The following is a 15,819-nucleotide window of genomic DNA, read 5'->3' on the forward strand; positions in this document are numbered from 1 at the left end:
TTTTAAGAGGTTGGGTCCTTGGCAACCCTGGTGCAGGCCTGTCTTCCCCAGCTCTGTGTTGTATTCTAGAGGGGCAAGGCATGGGTGCGCCTCCACAGGGAACCAGCCAGTGGGTCTAAGGCTGCAGCGCAGGGGCCGGGGTGAGGAGCTTCTCCCGTCGCCCTTCCTTCTTCCTCCAGTCTTGGAGTCCCTCTTCCTCAGGTTGGGGAAACTGATTCCACTTTGCTGTCAGCCCACTCTGTGATATCCTGGCTTAGAAAGTTCCAGGGCCTATACTGCTTAAATAGTAAGAGTCTACTCATCTCTTGCCTGCCTCCTCCTGAAAGTATTCAGCTCAGTTTACTGAAAGGTAAATGGTGAGCACTCAGGATTAAGTAATACTTCCAACCCACTTAAAGTTTCCTCATTGCCAACAAAGATACATAAGACCTAGGAATAACCATGTTTTCCAAAGGCCATATGTGTCATAGTTCACAAAAATGAAAAGTAAAAGTGAAAGTCACTCAGTCGTGTCCAACTCTTTGTGACCCCATGGACTATACAGTACATGGCATTCTCCAGGCCAGAATATTGGAGTGGGTAGCCTTTCCCTTCTCCAGGGGATCTTCCCAACCCAAGGACTGAACCCAGGTCTCCTCATTGCAGGTGGATTTTTTTTTACCAGCTGAGCCACAAGGGAAGCCCACAAAAAATAGTTCACAAAACCTACCATTAAATGGCATCCAGTAAGTGGCAGCCACAAATATTTGAATCCTCAGGCCTGACCCCTCTTTCTTGTTGTTTTAGTCATTCAGTCATGTCCGATTCTTTGTGACCCCATGGACTGTATCCCACCAGGCTCCTCTGTCCATGGGATTTCCCAGGCACAAGATACTGGAGTGGGTTACCATTTCCTTCTCCAGGAGATCTTCCCAACCCAGGGCTCAAACCTGTGTTGTATTGGCAGACAGGTTTTTTACCACTGGGCCACCAGGGAAGCCCCAACCACTCTTTAGTATGTCATAAGTGTCTGATCAAAAGCAGTTGACTGAGGGAGAAGGAGGGCTATGAGATATACTGCATACGTATTCAATCCCTGGTGAAACAATTATCTATGGACTCTGTTCTCTAGGGTACAGAGATATATTGTCATGTTGGTTCAGGGATAGCTATTCGCCATCAGGCTGTTCTTTCTGGGCTGTTTTGATTTCCTGAGCAGCTTTGTGTGAGAAATGCCAAGTGTCAAAAATATCTGTTGTAGAGGAGAATCATAGACAAACCATTAGGAAAAAAAACTTTATTGTATAATAGAGAATATCCAATTTTCCTGAACTCCCCCTGAACACTTCCTCAGTTGAAGGGTCCTGAGTACCAGACTTAGCCATACTCAGGAGCCATGTGGCTGCCCACCTCACGTCTCAAGCATGTCTCCATTTTTTTCCCCCCTATCTCCTGTGTCTGGCTACATCCAGCTACTTTTAATTCCTTCTCTTCCCCACTGTTGGCTGAGTGGATAATTAAACAGTAAGTCCTGTTCTTTGTTGAGACCATACGTTTAAAAAAAGACTTCCTACAGGGAACCAAAAGTAACTTTGAAAGACAAGCTTTGAAAAGGAGGCCCCTGAGCTTTAGGAAGATGAAGGGTTTGAGAACGGATTTCAGGTAAAAGACCATTCCAGCTGAGTCTTCACGCTCAGGAGGGCACAGGTTTTCAGAGACCATTGATTGTTGGTTTCTGTCCTCTACTACTTAAGATGCTGGAGTTGACTGCCTGGGTTCAGATCCCAGCAGTGCCACTTACGAGCTGTATGATACTGAACAAATATACTTTCTCTGTGTGTCTCAGTTTTTTTTTCATCTGTGAAACAGAGACAATAATAGCACCTGGCTTAAAGAGTTGTGAGGACTGAATCAGAATGAACCACTTAGCACCTGGACTCACAGAAAATATTCAATAAATGCTTAGTAAAACGTTCATGGACTGCTAAAGAAAAATGTACTTACTCTAGATTTGTATAAAAAGATCATCTTGGAACCATGGTGACAATGGTTACTGCACTTGACCTAATAATAACCTCCAATGTTTTTACTTTGATTTTTCCTGTCAGCCACCCCCTGGGAGGGAAGCAGGAGCTGCTTGTCTGCGTATCTCTCTGATCCTGGGCAGATGAGAATTATAAGCCAGTGGAGTGATGGGCCTCCTGGTTCTTTTTCTTACTCAGGTGCTGGAAAGCTTCAAGATCATGGACTATAGCCTTTTGCTGGGAATCCACATCTTGGACCATACCCTCAAAGAAAAAGAAGAGGAAATTTCTCAAAATGTGCCTGATGCTAAGCGGCCTGGGATGCAAAAGGTTCTCTACTCAACAGCAATGGAATCCATCCAGGGTCCAGGAAAATCGGGAGATGGAATCATCACAGAGAACCCAGACACGTAAGTGCACCCATCTGCCCACACACTCCTTGATCATGGCAGCTGACGTCACTGGGTAATTAAATGCAATCATATTCCCTTCATGGTGGCTCTTTAGGAATAGATTCCTACCTGGCACTAAAATGGATCAAGCCAGCCTAATTTCCTCTCATCCACAGATAACTGGATGAATGGCAGTTTTTTTAGTCGTTATGCTTTCACCCACCTGATTTCTCTTTTCACATGGCTCCATAATTTAACAATGGCTAAAAATGTTTTTATTCCTATTTACTACATATTCAAAACATCCTTCACAAACAGAGGGGATATACTTTGAATTTGAATAAGCGTGCATTTAAGCAAATACTTGCTAGAAGTGATGTCTGCAATTTAGAACTTTTTATCTGTGTAAGAGGATTCTGTTGTCCTAGTCCTACATCCTGACAGATGTGATCACTTGCTTCAGCCAGATGTGCAGCATTAGTTTGCTTATTGACTAACAGAAACAGTTACAACCAAAGAAAATTATTGAATTGGTTGACTGTATCATGTGTATGTACTAGCCGAGCAAAAAGACTGAAAGAAAAAAATCATTTTCCTTGACTATAAGTGCCCGTCTTGTAAGCTTCTCCAACAGTGACTAAACCACAGACATATTTTACTTTTATGAAGGAAATTCATACATACTAAAGTTTTTGATCCTTCCTATAAATCCATCTAAATGTCCAATAATTGATTAAACAAGTTATTCTATGTCAGCATACTGAAGTACTACACAGCCATTAAAAGCACATTAGCGTTGAATATGAAGAAATGTTCATCATTTAGCAAGTGAAAAATTCAGGTTATAAAACATGATAAGTAATAACTTATGCAGATGAATAAATACAGAGGAAAGATGTTAATAGTAGTTATCTTTGCATCCTTGGAATGGATTCTTTATATATTTTTTCCTTTGTGCTCACCTATATTTTATTTTTAAATCTCACAGTAAATATATAAAAGTATTGCATTTTTGACGAGCAGTACTTTTAAATACTTTAAAAATTCTTGCTCATGGTTTTAAAGTCAGAATAATTTTTTAATTGAATTCTTCCCATCCAACTCTTCAGAACTGACAACTATGGTATTATTCTTCTTCTTGGGAAGTACATCTTTCTTGATTCCCAGGAAGACTTAAGCTGAAGCCAGAAAAATAAAGATGAGAGTCCATGATTTTTAGAGACTAACCATTTTCATTTACAGTCTATTTATTAAAAATGATTTTTAACTTCCTGTTCACATAAAATGATTTCTCTTTTGCTCTGTTCACAGAATGGGAGGCATTCCAGCTAAAAGCCACAAGGGAGAAAAGCTGCTTTTATTTATGGGCATTATTGACATTCTGCAATCATATAGGTAAAAAATTTGCAGAAATAGTCTTTTATTATTTCAAAATAATTCAGTGAAAGGTTCTGAGAAGTCACCAAATGGGGTTGATTTTACATTCTTACTTTTATTTTTCTGTATGTTTACATTTAGGTTAATGAAGAAGTTGGAACATTCCTGGAAAGCTCTTGTTTATGATGGGGTGAGTGATTTATCATGCTCCTTGTTAAACTGGATTATTTTTCTGATTTCTCAGAGACCTCAAAGTATGTCTAGGAAGCTGTGTCACTTGAAAAAGAGAGGAAACAAAGATCTTTATAAACTCAGAATCTCAGGCTTAGCAAATCAGTTCAAATCTAAGAATAAAGACAACATAAATGTGAATGGCTCTTCAAATAGAGGCCATCCAGGTGGGTGAAGAGGTAGAGGCCAGGAAAACAAAATGATGTCTTATTTTGATGTGCAATCTAAAGGACCCAATTAGGAGATGATGAGAAAAAGCAAAAGGCTTTTCATAGGCACTGGAAAGACCAGTAGGACAGTTGAAGTTCTCCCAAGACTAAGCTTAGAGGGGTTTGAACCTGAATTTGATGGTAGACAGCTATAGGCTGGAACCCTACATTTAAACCATGTTACTAACCATGTGACCCAGACACATTGCTTGCTTCTCATCTCTTAGTGTAATTTCCCATTTATAGCAGGAAGCTAGTAATAGTACATATACCTCAGAATATTTCCCTGGTGGCATAATGGTAAAAAATTCACCTCCAAGTAGGAGATGCAGGTTCAATTCCTGGGTTGGGAAGATCCTCTGGAGGAGAAAATGGCAACCCACTACAGTATTCTTGCCTGGAAAATTCCACAGACACAGGAGCCTGGCGTACTACAGTCCATGGGGTCTCAAAGTGTCTGACACAACTTAGTGCACGCACTACTACACTGCCTGCCTCATAGGCTGACGTGAGGGTTAAGTTAAATAATGCCCTTTGGTGTTCAACACAATGCATAACACATAATGAGGACATGGGAAGGGAAAACTTTTAAATTGTTTTGGATTTAAATATAACAAAGGTTGCCTGAAATGAGAATGTCTTTTGGACCCAGATATGGCATGACTGAAGAAAACAATTATCAAAGAGCAGTCTGTCTACACACACACACACAACTTCCTATCTAGAAGTTAAATTTGAACTTCCTGCTGCTTGACAGAACATTTATGGCCTCAGCCTCACTCAGTTAATAACTCAGAGTGACACTTCCAAAGATTGTATTGGTCAAAGATTTGCTCACATATTTTTTAAGATGTTAGCAGATGCTTTCCTTTGAAAAAAAGATAAATTATAGATGCTATTCTTCTCCGTTCCTGGAAAAAAACACTCGCTGTCTCAGTTCTGTGGAAGACTGGTAATAACCTCTCAGCATGTCAGATCTGCATTTTGTCCACAGGCTAAGGAAATGACCTTTGTCAAAATGCACTTTTAAACAACAGGTTCACAAGTTTGTTTCTGAGAATCAAACTTAGGCTTCTTATTCAAATCAAAGATTCTTTTTTAAGAAAAGGCCAAGAAGGAAGGTTAATTTTTTTTCTTCTAGCTGAGAAAAGTACCAACTACATAATGCCTTGAACATGGAAGGGAGAGAGAGTAAACACTCACTTCATTTTCCTCCTGTTTATTGACAGTTTCAATTCCCTGTTACCAAATGAGACTTCTGCTCCAAATGGTCTAGTCCTCTATTGGTCAGATACTTCTAAGGAGCCCCTACCTTTGTTGAAATAAAATATGTCTTCTGTTTTTCAGTGTCCTTTTTGTTTTTGGTTTTTTTTTTAAGAAAACCTCTGTGCTGATTATATATTTGTGTAATTATAAGCAATAATTAGGACTTTTTTTTTTTTGTCTTTTTACAATTGTGCCTCTCCTTTAAACACAGTTTCCTCATACCAAAAAGAGCCGCAGTTTAACCTCTCATAGGAGGCAAGGGCTGACTCAATCCTCTTACATCCTACGTATTTCTAAATGACTGCACTTGTGACTCCATGTCCACTTCCAGCAGAAACTGACAGAACAATGGGGAGAGTGCATGTCAGGCCAGTGGGAAGTTTTCCATCACATCTGCAGGATCACTGATAGTCTAGAGAACATTATCACTTGGCAGAGGATTCCTCCATGATGTGTCCTTCATAAAACGCTGATTACAGAATTCTCTTATGCATCATGTAACACCCAATTTCACAGATGAAAAGACTGAGGCACTGAGATACTGTCTTTACCCAGGATCACAGAGCTCTTTAAAATTAGAGCTAACATGAGAACCGGGTCTCTGGATTCTGGTCCAATGTGTATTTCTTCTTCCAAACCACTGCAGATGATATTATCTAAAGATAAATTTTTAGAAGTTTCCCTGTTGGAATCCATGAACCTCAAATCAAAATGGAACACTAAATAAGCAAATTTACTATTTTTAGGAATGTCTATCTCAGATAGTAAATAAATGACTACTCAATAAATATATGGAATTAGCTCCTTCATCTATCTTCTTTCCTGGACCTGTGATAAAATGCCCCCTCAATCCTGAAGACTCCTACCAAGCATGAGAGAATTGAGCTAATGATTTAATTCAATTCAACTGTCCCTAAATAGTAGCTAATTGAACATAACAGGGGTCATCAGTCAGCCTTGTTTCCTAGGAATCTTCATGGTGTTTACATACCTTATTACTGGAAAGTGAAACCAGCAAACTTTTTTTTGCTCTCTATCTCAACCTTACATTAGGGTTGTTTTGCTTGTTTATGTCCCAGTTTTGTTCTGACTGAAAGTGATTATGTCTTTGTTCCAGATGACACTTGAGGCACTGGTTGCCTATATGTTAAAAAATGGAATTTAAAAGCCCCTCTTGGTGGACAGTGGATCAAGGATTAGCTGTTTGGGTTTATAAAGCAGAGTCTTTGCTATCTCAGCTCTGCCCTGCTTCATGATCTGTTTCACCATCAGTCTGGAATCTTTACTCAGATTGATCCTTATGCTTTTTGCCCGAGCCCGGCTCTTGTGTGCACAGCCCACAGGCATCACTCATGTCTGGCTCCTAACATCCACACCTTCTGGTTAAGGACTTTGGCTAACAGAGAGCCAGTTGCATAGAGCTTTCTTCTGGCTCGAAACAAACTGTGTGAGAGGTAAACCTGTGGTACCTGATTTATCTTTTCAGGACACTGTTTCGGTTCACAGACCCAGCTTTTATGCAGACAGATTTCTAAAGTTTATGAATTCCAGAGTTTTCAAGAAAATTCAAGGTAAGATTTTTATGACTTTTTTTTTTTTTCACCTTTAGCACTTACTGACTGGTTTCACTTTGTAAGATTTTTATTTATTTATTTTTTAATTGCCAAACCAGTTATTTTCTTTTTTTTTTTTTTAATTTTACTTTATAATATTGTATTGGTTTTGCCATACATTGACTTGAATCTGCCATGGGTCTACATGTATTCCCCATCCTGAACCCCCCTCCCACCTCCTTCTCCGTCCCATCCCTCTGGGTCATCCCAGTGCACCAGCCCCAAGGACCCTGTATCTTGCATCAAACCTGGACTGGCGATTCATTTCACATATGATAATTTACATGTTTCAATGCCATTCTCCCATATCATTCTGCCCTCACCCTCTCCCACAGAGTCCAAACGACTGTTCAATACATCTGTGTCTCTTTTGCTGTCTCACACACAGGGTTATCGTTACCATCATTCTAAATTCCATATATATATGCGTTAGTATACTGTATTGGTGTTTTTCTTTCTGGCTTACTTCACTCTATATAATAGGCTCCAGTTTCATCCACCTCATTAGAACTGATTCAACTCTATTCTTTTTAATGGCTGAGTAATATTTCATTGTGTATATGTACCACAGCTTTCTTATTTATCCATCTGCTGATGGACATCTAGATTGCTTCCATGTCCTGGCTGTTGTAAATAGTGCTGCGATGAACATTGGAGTACACGTGTCTCTTTCAATTCTGGTTTCCTCAGTGTGTATGCCCAGCAGTGGGATTGCTGGGTCATATGGCAGTTCTATTTCCAGTTTTTTAAGGAATCTCCACACTGTTCTCCATAGTGGCTGTACTAGTCTGCATTCCCACCAACAGTGTAAGGGGGGTTCCCTTTTCTCCACACCCTCTCCAGCATTTATTGCTTGTAGACTTTTGGATAGCAGCCATCCTGACTGGCGTGAAATGGTACCTCACTGTGGTTTTGATTTGCATTTCTCTGATAATGAGTGATATTGAGCATGTTTTCATGTGTTTGTTAGCCATCTGTATGTCTTCTTTGGAGAAATGTCTGTTTAGTTCTTTGGCCGACTTTTTGACTGAGTCTTTTGTTTTTCTGGAATTGAGCTGCAGGAGTTGCCTGTATATTTTTGAGATTAAGTCTTTGTCAGTTGCTTCGTTTGCTATTATTTTCTTCCATTCTGAAGGCTGTCTTTTCACCTTGCTTATAGTTTCCTTTGTTGTGCAGAAGCTTTTAATTTTAATTAGGTCCCATTTGTTTATTTTTGCTTTTATTTCCAATATTCTGGGAGGTGGGTCATAGAGGATCCTGCTGTGATTTATGTCAGAGAGTGTTTTGCCTGTTTTCCTCTAGGAGTTTAATAGTTTCTAGTCTTACATTTAGATCTTTAATCCATTTTGAGTTTATTTTTGTGTATGGTGTTAGAAGGTGTTCTAGTTTCATTCTTTTACAAATGGTTGACCAATTTTCCCAGCACCACTTGTTAAAGATTGTCTTTTCTCCATTGTATATTCTTGCCTCCTTTGTCAAAGATAAGGTGTCCATAGGTACGTGGATTTATCTCTGAGCTTTCTATTTTGTTCCATTGATTTATATTTCTGTCTTTGTGCCAGTACCACACTGTCTTGATGACTGTAGCTTTGTAGTATAGTCTGAAGTCAGGCAGGTTCATTCCTCCAGTTCCATTCTTCTCTCTCAAGATTGCTTTGGCTATTTGAGGTTTTTGTATTTCTATACAAATTGTGAAATTATTTGTTCCAGTTCTCTGAAAAATGCCAGAACTAGAACAAATTGGTAGCTTGATAGGGATTGCACTGAATCTATAGATTGCTTTGGGTAGTATAGTCATTTTCACTATATTGATTATTCTGATCCATGAACATGGTATATTTCTCCATCTATTTGTGTCCTCTTTGATTTCTTTTACCAGTGTGTTATAGTTTTCTATATATAGGTCTTGTTTCTTTAGGTAGGTATATTCCTAAGTATTTTATTCTTTTTGTTGCAATGGTGAATGGTATTGTTTCCTTAATTTCTCTGTCTGTTTTCTCATTGTTAGTGTATAGGAATGCAAGGGATTTCTGTGTGTTAATTTTATATCCTACAACTTTACTATATTCATTGATTAGCTCTAGTAATTTTCTGGTGGAGTCTTTAGGGTTTTCTATGTAGAGGATCATCTCATCTGCAAACAGTGAGAGTTTCCTTCTTCTTTTCCAATCTGGATTCCTTTTATTTATTTTTCTGCTCTGATTGCTGTGGCCAAAACTTCCAACACTATGTTGAATAGTAGTGGTGAGAGTGGGCACCCTTGCCTTGTTCCTGACTTTTGGGGAAATGCTTTCAATTTTTCACCATTGAGGATGATGTTTGCTGAGGGTTTGTCATATATAGCTTTTATTATTTGAGGTATGTTCCTTCTATTCCTGCTTTCTGGAGGGTTTTTATCATAAATGGATGTTGAATTTTGTCAAAGGTTTTCTCTGCATCTATTGAGATAATCATATGGTTTTTATTTTTTTATTGAAAGAGTTTGAACTATTTATCTCCCCAAAGCAGTAATCAGTAATTGTAGTTAAGTATCTTAGCTAGGTGCTTATTGATGCCATAATCATTAGAGTCCAATTTTATGCTGGAAAAAATTATAAACTGTATAATATATTGGCTAAATACATTATGATATAATTAAATAATGGGATAATATGAAACCAAAATGATGTATTAAAAGCACATTTAGTCCTCATAGCTTCATTCACATGTATATAGTTATTGCCCTGCATACCTAAGTGGACAACAAAATTCTGGTGGGGTATATAAAAATATAGTTAGTCTTATGGAATATTCTCCAGAATAGACCATATGTGAGTCCTCAAAATATATTTCAATAGATTTTAAAAGATTGAAGTCATGCAAAGTGTCTTTTCTGATCACAACAGAATAAATAAAGAGCAAAAACTAGAAAATTCACAAATATGTGAAAATTAACACATGCTCACATATTCAGAAATGTGTGAAAATTAAACAAACAACTACCAATGGGTCAAAGAAAAAAGCACAGAGAAATTAGAAAAAACTTAAAGATAAATGGAAATGAAAATATGCATTCCAAAAAATTATCAGTTCAGTTGCTCAGTCATGTCTGACTCTATGCAGCCCCATGGACTGCAGCATGCCAGGCTTCCCTGTCCATCACCAACTCCCAGAGCTTACTCAAACTCCTGTCCATTGAGTTGGTAATGCCATCCAACCATCTCATCCTCTGTCGTCCCCTCCTCCTCCTGCCTTCAATCTTTCCCAGCATCGGTCTTTTCCAATGAGTCAGTTCTTCGCATCAGGTGGTCAAAGTTTTGGAGTTTCAGCTTCAGCATCAGTTCTTCCAATGAGTATTCAGGACTGATTTCCTTTAGGATGGACTGGTTGGATCTCCTTGCAGTCCAAGGGACTCTCAAGAGTCTTTTCCAACACCACAGTTCAAAAGCATCAATTCTTCGGAGCTCAGCTTTCTTTATAGGCCAGTTCTCACATCCACACATGACTACTGGAAAAACCATAGCTTTGACTAGACAGACCTTTGTTGGCAAAGTAATGTCTCTGCTTTTTAATATGGTGTCTAGGTTTGTCATGGCTTTTCTTCCAAGGGGTGTCTTTTAATGTCATGGCTGCAGTCACCATCTGCAGTGAGTTTGGAGCCCAAGAAAATCAACTCTGCACTGTTTCCATTGTCTCCCCATCTATTTGCCATGAAGTGATGGGACTGGATGCCATGATCTTAGTTTTTTTTTAGTGCTGAGTTTTAAGCCAGCTTTTTCGCTTTCCAAAAACTTATAGGATGCTGCAAAGTCAGTGCTGGCAGGGAAATATATAGCTATAGATGCCTACATTCAAAAAGAAGAAAGATCACAAATCAGTACCCTAACTTTAAACTATAAGGAATTCAAAAAGGAAGAACAGACTAAACCCAAAGATAGCAATGGTTGTGTGATATTTTCTTTTTCTTTACATCAATATTTATTAAATTTTCTATAACAGGTGTGTATAATTTATGTAGAAATGTTTTTAACTATATTAAAAGAAAAAAATATTGTTCCTTATGTTATCATTTAGGTATTTTGTGGTCCAATTTCATAACAATTTAAAGTGAAAGTCGCTCAGTCATGTCTGACTGTTTGCGACTCCATGGACTATACAGTGCATGGAATTCTCCAGACCAGAATACTGGAGTGGATAGCCATTCCCTTTTCCAGGAGATCTTCCCAACCCAAGGATTGAATCCAGGTCTCCCACATTGCAGGCGGATTCTATACCAGCTGAGGTACAAGGGAAGCCCCATAACAATTTAGCCATACACAAAAAGCTGAAAAAATGGAAAATTCGTATTTTTTATTTATATAAGACAGATTTTTTAATAATATTTGTTGGAGTTTTTTGTTAAGGAAAGTGAAGCGCTTTCTTTTTTAAGGCTTTTTCCTCCTAATGTTACATATAGCATTCACATAATGTTACATATAACATTATGTAAGGTATAATGATGTGATGATGTTACATATAACATTTACATGTTACATATAGCATTTTCCCATAATGTTACATATAACATTATGTAAATTTAAGGTATAAAATGTGATGATATGATATGTATATATATTGCAAAATGATTATCACAGTTAGGTTACTTTGTACCTTCACCATCCTATATAATTACCAATTATGATTGTGTATGTGTATCATGAGAATATTTAAGACCTACCCTCTTAGCAACTTTCCAGTGGATAAGACAGAATTCTTAACTATAGTCACCATGCTGTATATTAGATTTCTAAGACTTATTCATCTTACGAAATGCAAGTTGGTGCCCTTTGCCCAATATATCCCCATCTCACCTACCTGTCAGCCCCAAGTAACAATTCTTCTACTCTCTGTGTCTATGAGTTCAACTTCTTTAGCACATGTAAATGAAATCATACAGTATTTGTCTCTTTCTGGCTTATTTCACTTAACATAATGCTGTCATGGTCCATCTATATTGTCGCAAGTGACAGGATTTCCTAATTTTTAACAGCTGAATAATATTCTTATATGTGTCACTTTTTTTATCCACTCATCTGTCGGTGGACATTTGGGTTGTTTTCATGTCTTGGCTATTGGGAATAAGGCCTCACATACATGGAAATGCAGATATCTCTTTGAGATGGTGATTTCATTTCCTTCAGATACATGCCCAGAAGTGGGGACTGCTAGATCATATAATAGTTCTATTTTTAACTTTTTGAGGTGTCTCTATACTGTTTCCATAGTGGCTGATCAATTTACATTCCCACCAACAGTGTACCAGGGTTCCCTTTTCTCCATATCCTGGCAATGATTGTTATTTGTTGTATTTTTTTGTAATAGCCATTCTGACAGGTATTAGGTGATTATGGTTTTGATTTGCATTTCCATAATGATTGGTAATGTTACATATCTTTTCATGCACCTGTTGGCCATCTGTATGTTTTCTTTGAAAAATGTCTATTCAGGACATTTTTTTTGCCCACTTTTAAATCAGATTATTTGATTTTTTGCTATTGGATTGTATGAGTTCTTTATATATTGTGAATATTAACCCCTTATTTGAAACATGGTTTGCAAATATTTTCTCCCATTCTGTAGGCTGCCTCTTCATTTTATTGATTGTTTCTTTTGTAAATGGTTTTTAATTTAAGGTAGTCCCCACTTGTTTATTTTGCTTCTGTTGCTCATGCTTTTTTGTGTGATATCCAAAAAGTTATTCCCAAGACCATTGTCAAGGAATTTTTCGCTATGTTTTCTTATGCTATTGTTAGTCTCAGGTCTTATATTTAAGTCTTTAACCTGAGCCGTTCCAATGTAAAAATATTAGAAAATGCAAAAGAATGCCAAGAAAACTGTGAAAGTTATTTGATATCCCACTACCCAGAGATATCCACAACAAATATTTTTTCCTCCAGTTTTATTGAGCTATAGTCAACATATAATACTGTTTAAGATGTGCAGCATGCTGATTTGACTTTCATACATCATGAAATGTTTATTACAATAGTTTGTTGTTGTTTAGTTACTACGTTGTGTCTGATTCTTTGCGACTCCATGGACTGTAGTCCACAAGGCTCCTCTGTCCGTGGGATTTCCCAGGTGAGAATACTGGAGTGGGTTGCTATTTCCTTCTCCAGGGAATCTTCCCAACCGAGGGATCGAACTTGTGTCTCCTACTTGGTAGGTGGATTCTTTACCACTGAGCCACCTAAACAGCCGTTATCTCAGCTAGGTATAAAATTAAAGACAGAGAAAAAAATTTGCCTTGTGATGATAAATCCTAGGATTTACTCTGTCAACATCTTTCCTATGTAACATACAGCAGTATTAATCACACTAATCATATTGTACATTGCATCCCTAGTACTTATTTACCTTATAACTAAAAGTTTATCCCTGGAAGGTTCTTTTAAATGTATTTATTTTTAATTGGAGGATAATTGCTTTATAATATTGTGTTGATTTCTGCCATACATCAACATGAATCAGCCATGGGTATACATATGTTCCCTCCTTCTTCCACCTCCCTACCACCCCATCCCACCCCTCTAGATTGTCATAGAGCCCTGGTTTGAGTTCACCGTGTCATATAGCAATTTCCCACTGGTTATCTCTTTTACATATGGTAGTGTATATGTCTCCATGCTGCTTTCTCCATTCGTCCTACCCTTTCCTTCCCACCCCCACAACCGGTTCCATAAGTCTGTGCTCTTTGTCTGTGTCTCCATTGCTGCCCTGCAAATGAATAGGTTCATCAGTACCATCTTTCTAGAATCAATTTCTACGCATTAATATACAATACTTGTTTTTCTCTTTCTAAGTTACTTCACTCTGTGTAATAGGCTCTAAGTTCATCCACCTCATTAGCCCTGACTCAAATGTGTTCCTTTTTATGGCTGAGTAATATTCCATTGCATATATGCACCACAGCTTCTTTATCCACTTGTTTGTTGATTGACATCTAGTTTGCTTCCATGTCCTAGATATTGTAAATAGTGCTTCTGTGAACATTGGGGTACATGTGTCTTTTTCAGTTATGATTTTATGATTTTCTCAGGGTAGATGCCTAGAGGTGAGGCTGTTCAGTCATGTGGTAGCTTTTTATTCCTAGTTTTTTAAGGAATCTCCTGTCTTCCATAGTAGGTGTATCAATTTACATTCCCACCAACAGTGCAAGAGGGTTCCCTTTTCTCCACATCCTCTCCAGCATTTATTATTTGTAGATTTTTTGATGATGATCATTCTGACTGGTTTGAGGTGATATCTCATTGTAGTTTGGATTTGCATTTCTGTAATTAATTATGCCAAAGCCTTTGACTGTGTGGATCACAATAAACTGTGGAAAATTCTGAAAGAGATGGGACTACCAGACCACCTGACCTGCCTCCTGAGAAATCTGTATGCAGGTCAGGAAGTAACAGTTAGAAATGGACATGGAACAACAGACTGGTTCCAAATAGGAAAAGGAGTACATCAAGGCTGTATATTGTCACCCTGCTTATTTGACTTATATGCAGAGTACATCATGAGAAATGCTGGGCTGGATGAAGCACAAGCTGGAATCAAGATTGCTGGGAGAAATATCAATAACCTCAGATATGCAGATGACACCACCCTTATGGCAGAAAGTGAAGAAGAACTAAAGAGCCTCTTGATGAAAGTGAAAGAGAAGAGTGGAAAAGTTGGCTTAAAACCCAACATTCAGAAAACTAAGATCATGGCATCTGGTCCCATCACTTCATGGCAAATAGATTGGAAAACAATGGTTGACTTTATTTTTCTGGGCTCCAAAATCACTGCAGATGGTGATTGCAACCGTGAAATTAAAAGATGCTTATTCCTTGGAAGGAAAGTTATGACCAACCTAGACAGCATATTAAAAAGCAGAGACATTACTAACAAAGGTCTGTCTAGTCAAGGTTATGATTTTTCCAGTAGTCATGTATGGATGTGAGTTGGATTGTAAAGAAAGCTGAGAGCCGAAGAATTGAACTCTGGTGTTGGAGAAGACTCTTGAGAGCCCCTTGGACTGCAAGGAGATCCAGCCAGTCCATCCTAAAGGAAATCAGTCCTGGGTGTTCATTGGAAAGACTGATGTTGAAGCTGAAACTCCAACACTTTGGCCACCTGATGCAAAGAGCTGACTCATTTGAAAAGATCCTGATGTTGGGAAAGATTGAAGGCAGGAGGAGAAGGGGAGGACAGAGGGTGAGATGGTTAGATGGCATCACCGACTCAATGGACATGAATTTGGGTAAACTCCAGGCGTTGGTGATGGACAGGGAGGCCTGGCGTGCTGCGGTTCATGGGGTCGCAAAGAGTCGGACACCACTGAGCGACTGAACTGAACTGAACTGAATGAGTGATGTTGAGCACCTTTTCATGTGTTTATTAGTCATCTGTAGATCTTCTTTGGAGTAATGTCTATTTAGATCTTTTGCCCACTCATTTTTTTTAAAGATCATCATAAAAAAAATCATCATATAGTCCAGTTGTTTTTAAATATGAATGCTCATTAGAAACGTATCTGGAGTCCTGGAGAAAAAAAGCAACGCCTGGGCATTTATATTTTTCAAAAAATTTCAAGATAATTCTGACATGCATCTACGTTTTATTTTATTTTATTTATTTTTTTTTAAATTATTTATTTATTTTTCAATGGGTTTTGTCATACATTGACATGAATCAGCAATAGATTTACACGTATTCCCCATCCCGATCCCCCCTC

General features: G+C 38.1%; 1 protein-coding gene across 3 annotated transcripts in view; it reads left to right on the forward strand.

Moving 5' to 3' along the window:
- The window catches only part of PIP5K1B (phosphatidylinositol-4-phosphate 5-kinase type 1 beta), a 357,429-nt gene that overhangs the window by 245,804 nt on the left and 95,806 nt on the right, over window positions 1-15,819 (forward strand). For all 3 annotated transcript variants that reach the window (XM_061132834.1, XM_061132832.1, XM_061132833.1), the window contains exons 8-11: window positions 2,202-2,413; window positions 3,707-3,790; window positions 3,914-3,962; window positions 6,965-7,049. In XM_061132834.1, coding sequence (XP_060988817.1) covers window positions 2,202-2,413; window positions 3,707-3,790; window positions 3,914-3,962; window positions 6,965-7,049 — 430 coding nt within the window. The remainder of the gene's footprint in view (window positions 1-2,201; window positions 2,414-3,706; window positions 3,791-3,913; window positions 3,963-6,964; window positions 7,050-15,819) is intronic.

Source organism: Dama dama, chromosome 29 (assembly GCF_033118175.1).
Source record: "Dama dama isolate Ldn47 chromosome 29, ASM3311817v1, whole genome shotgun sequence".
Taxonomy (NCBI): domain Eukaryota; kingdom Metazoa; phylum Chordata; class Mammalia; order Artiodactyla; family Cervidae; genus Dama; species Dama dama.